Source organism: Coregonus lavaretus (assembly GCF_964263955.1).
Source record: "Coregonus lavaretus genome assembly, contig: HAP1_SCAFFOLD_770, whole genome shotgun sequence".
NCBI classification, from domain to species: Eukaryota; Metazoa; Chordata; class Actinopteri; order Salmoniformes; family Salmonidae; genus Coregonus; species Coregonus lavaretus.
The window spans coordinates 238,457-240,712 of NW_028156374.1; the positions used below are offsets into that span (position 1 = coordinate 238,457).

Here is a 2,256-nt window from a genome sequence, read left to right on the forward strand (position 1 = left end):
CTAACACAAGGCTCACATGCACACACACACCGACCAGACAGCAGCTAACACAAGGCTCACACGCACAAACACACCGACCAGACAGCAGCTAACACAAGGCTCACACGCACACACACACCGACCAGACAGCAGCTAACACAAGGCTCACATGCACACACACACCTATGCTTATTACACACGCACACACACGATAACACCTGCACATGCATGTACACAAGCTCCCGCATTTTCATACTCACAAGAACACACATGCTCACTCTATTCCCCATCCTCCATCCTCTCTCCCTTTCGCACACACACACACACACACACACACACACACACACACACACACACACACACACACACACACACACACACACACACACACACTACACTAGAGACCACTATTTTATGATGATTGCAAATTGAGTCAACACCGTCTACCACGCATCACAGACAGCACAGCACACACTGAAATAAAGACGTTCACAAATCACTGAGCAAGAGACACTTTCAACTACACAGAAACATGCAAGCTAAGCAAAAGCAGAGACAGAGAAAGGGGGAAGAGAGAAAGAGGGGGGAGGGGGGAGAAAGAGGGGGGAGGGGGAGAGAGAAAGAGGGGGAGAGAGAGAAAGAGGGGGAGAGAGAAAGAGGGGGAGAGAGAAAGATGCGGGAGAGAGAAAGATGGGGGAGAGAAAGATGGGGGAGAGAGAAAGATGGGGGAGAGAAAGATGGGGCGGAGAGAAAGCGGGGTGAGAGAAAGATGGGGGAGAGAAAGCAGGGGGATGGGGAGAGGGAATGAGACACAACCAGAGAGAGAATAGAGAAGAGCATACAGAAACAACAGGTCCTTAACCCTGATAACTGAGCAGAGAGAGAAACAGGGCCTTAACCCTGATAACCAAGCAGAGAGAGAAACAGGGCCTTAACCCTGATAACTGAGCAGAGAGAGAAACAGGGCCTTAACCCTGATAACTGAGCAGAGAGAGAAACAGGGCCTTAACCCTGATAACTGAGCAGAGAGAGAGGGAGCAGAGAGAGAGAGAGGGAGCAGAGAGAGAGAGAGAGGGAGCAGAGAGAGAAGAGAGAGAGGGGGCAGAGAGAGAAGAGAGAGAGGGGGCAGAGAGAGAAGAGAGAGGGAGCAGAGAGAGAGAGGGAGCAGAGAGTGAGAGAGAGGGTGCAGAGAGAGAGAGGAGAGAGCAGAGAGAGGACAGGGCCTTACCTTGACATCTGCCTTCTTGTTGAGCAAACTCTTGGCTGCTGCAATAGGAAACAACAGGAGAGACACAGCAGGTCAGAGATGCTGATAGAACAGGAGATCAGAGAGGTCACAAAGGTGTAACAGTATCAACCTGTAGTCCTGTAGGAGTTCTAGTTGATTTGTACAAGATGGGTAACCCAAATGCAACCACATTGCATTCCGTTGGTAAAAAAGAATCCCACAGTGTAGGGGACCAGACAGTTGTCTGTAACAAGAGAAAATCTATGGTCCTCCTAGTAAAGTCAGAGTTTTAGACAGGTTATAATCTACCTGTCCACCAGGCCCTGATAATCACAACACTCCTCCTTCAGGAGATTTAGAGAGGAGAGGAGGCCTGTTCATACTAAAGACAGTGGTCTGTTTAGCATAATACCCATAATCCTCAGCAACACGGGAAATGTTCCACAGACAACAGTCAGTATCCATTGTGTCACAGGGAACACACACACACAGAACTGTACCTGGGTTAATACTGTCCCATTTGTCGTGGCCCAGCGAGGGTTGATATGGGTTGCCGTGAGCAACAAAACCTCATTAAGAGGAACAGGTTAATTAGTTAAAGAGGCAGAGATAGAAAACGAATTTGGGGTTTATACTGGAGCCTGTCCCCACGGTCCCCTTCAGGGCTACAGCCTGAAATGGGTCCTCTACCAAACCCACACACACACACACTGTCCCAGTACCTGTACCTGTCAGTGTACGACCGTCCCAGTCTCTCTCCTCTGTACCTGTCAGTGTAAGACCGTCCCAGTCTCTCTCCTCTGTACCTGTCAGTGTAAGACCGTCCCAGTCTCTCTCCTCTGTACCTGTCAGTGTAAGACCGTCCCAGTCTCTCTCCTCTGTACCTGTCAGTGTAAGACCGTCCCAGTCTCTCTCCTAGATATCATCAGCTCCACTGTTGAGTCCCATTCACAGTCTAATGTGATTATCATCAGCACTACCACGTTACATAAAACACTATTTCGAGCATTATGGACTTTTTTCTCTTCTCTCTCTCTGTACCTCTCTCC

General features: G+C 49.3%; 1 protein-coding gene across 1 annotated transcript in view; it reads right to left on the bottom strand.

Moving 5' to 3' along the window:
- LOC311126429 (calcium/calmodulin-dependent protein kinase type II subunit beta-like) overlaps positions 1–1,776 on the bottom strand; it is a gene marked incomplete at both ends in the record, with an annotated part of 42,938 nt that extends 41,162 nt beyond the window's left edge. The window contains 2 exons of the mRNA XM_084200430.1: positions 1,208–1,245; positions 1,708–1,776. Coding sequence (XP_084056556.1) covers positions 1,208–1,245; positions 1,708–1,776 — 107 coding nt within the window. The remainder of the gene's footprint in view (positions 1–1,207; positions 1,246–1,707) is intronic.
- Between the last annotated feature and the right edge of the window lie 480 nt (positions 1,777–2,256).